The sequence below is a fragment of the Gavialis gangeticus genome, unplaced genomic scaffold, assembly GCF_001723915.1.
Source record: "Gavialis gangeticus isolate Ggan-Ray unplaced genomic scaffold, GavGan_comp1, whole genome shotgun sequence".
Classification (NCBI taxonomy): Eukaryota; Metazoa; Chordata; order Crocodylia; family Gavialidae; genus Gavialis; species Gavialis gangeticus.
This window is the reverse complement of record NW_017729018.1, coordinates 15,004,695-15,006,619: the sequence shown is the minus strand read 5'-3', so window position 1 is coordinate 15,006,619 and position 1,925 is coordinate 15,004,695. Positions and strand designations below refer to the sequence as shown.

At 49.2% G+C, this 1,925-nt stretch overlaps 1 protein-coding gene across 1 annotated transcript in view; it reads right to left on the bottom strand.

Annotated features, from left to right (window-relative positions):
* Positions 1-835: 835 nt before the first annotated feature.
* Positions 836-1,925, bottom strand: part of SMIM7 (small integral membrane protein 7) — a 1,352-nt gene continuing 262 nt past the window's right edge. The window contains exons 2-5 of the mRNA XM_019513656.1: positions 1,890-1,925; positions 1,738-1,790; positions 1,141-1,231; positions 836-965 (exon numbers count right to left, since the gene is read on the bottom strand). Of these exons, the coding sequence (XP_019369201.1) occupies positions 950-965; positions 1,141-1,231; positions 1,738-1,790; positions 1,890-1,921 (192 nt within the window). The 5' untranslated portion in view covers positions 1,922-1,925 and the 3' untranslated portion in view covers positions 836-949. The remainder of the gene's footprint in view (positions 966-1,140; positions 1,232-1,737; positions 1,791-1,889) is intronic.

Genomic DNA, 1,925 nt, shown 5'->3' with positions numbered 1-1,925 from the left:
AGACTAATTGATTCTGGTGGCCCCTGGACTACTAACTTCATGTTCAAAAAGTCTGCAGGCAGTGTCTTTGGAATAATTTACAGACAACCATGCTCTTTAATGTAACAAACAGTATTTTTCTCCTCTGAAGTTATTTCTTCATTAGGTAGTCCCCTAGCACCCGAATGTTGAGGCTATTGCTGTGGCCAAAAGAAAACTAAGTAGCAAATGGCTGGTCTAACTATTAAGCAAGCTGTTACAGTGCAACTTAACTTAAAAAAAGAAAAAAAGCCTTTTATAAATATCAAAATTTGTCTCTTGATCAAGATAAATGTCTCTTTAAATGGTGCATATATACACCACGTTATATAAAAATCGGCAGACAAATCAAAGGCAGGAAAGACCAGGAGTTTCAAACGAGTGAAAAATCAAAAGAGAAAAATCAAACAACATTAGATGGCAGGCATCATGCTGTTGGCCCACCAATGCCATTTGCAGAGCTGTGCTTTTAGAATCAAGGCCGGTGGCCCAGACTACTCGAAACAACAAGCATGCAGGCCGGCAAGCAAGAGAAGTGCGCATGTGGTCCAAGGTGTTTGTTCTTAGTTCAGAGTTTATGGAACTCCGTTCTGAGGGAGACATGAAGAGTCCATAGAGTCAGTAACATCTAGGTGAGGCGAGTGTCCAGGAGGGTCAGTTTGGGTCTAACTAACCATGAAAGTGCCCCTCTCCCTCTTGACAGTATACTATGTTATTCTTATAACCACATCCTTTCACAATTTGTTGAAAAGCACCAGTGTGCCCTGTCCCTGTAACCTCTCGGAACTCTCATGAAAGAAAGCACAGAATTCCACACTGGTATTTTGAAAATATTGCAATATTTTACTTTACAGAACGGTCACGTTTCCAGCCAAAAGCCTCTTCCCAGTCACAACAGAACACCTGCGCCCGGTACATGCTTCCATGACGTTCAAGACCCAAACAACCTAGTGGATAAAACACAGATGAAGCAGATGACAGCTGGGTACAACTGTGTAACAGGGCTGGCCTGGCTCAGGTTTTGGGCGTTTTAATTACAAATACACTAGGAAAAGTCTCACTGGGAGACCAAGGTAAATAATTTTGTTACTTTAAAGCAACACATGCAGCAATTATACTTACACAATCATGCAGAACATCATAAAGATGTTCCACAGCGCAATGAAGATTCGGAAGTATCTGAGACTCAGCAAGAATTCCCGGATGTTGTCCCCTGGTAAACCAAGAGGAGAAGCATTTACCTGAATCCCTAGGCACCCCCCACACGAGCACCAGACACGCTCTCGGCACCGACGCAAAACCGTCCTCACCTTTTAGGGAAAAGAATACCAAGAAAAAGAAACAAATGAAGAATGCAGATTAGGGAGGGGATCAGTGACGCAGACACGAGGGCAAACCAGGAATGAATGATGACAATCAGTCAAACCGGCCAGAAACGTGATGAGCGGTTCAGCCGTTACCATCCGGGCAGGCACAAAGGAGCCTTTGTGGCGTAAGCGCGAGCCACACGATGGGCCCGTCCCAAAGAAAAGGAAGGAGCATCCCACCGAGCGGGTCCGGCTGGAGCTGGGGTAGCAGCATCTGACCGCACCGTCGGCCCGGTCACGTGCTGCAGCCAACCGTCGCGGCCGAGGGAGCGGCAGTATCCGCACACTGCAGCGCGAGTGGGCACCTGGGCGCAGGCCGTGTGTTGGGGTCCCCGGCCAGGGCCGCCCTTACCTGTGCTCGGCTCCCAGGCCTCCTCCCCGAAGCCCTGAGTATCCTTCTTCTTCCTGGGGTGGGGGGGGACGGGACACGGGGTTGCACCTCCGCTAGCGCGCGCTGCACCCAGTCCTTGCTCCGCATCCCCCCCGCCCCACCCCCGCACTCACAGCCGGAAGTTGAGCACGGCACCCGCGTTCATCAGC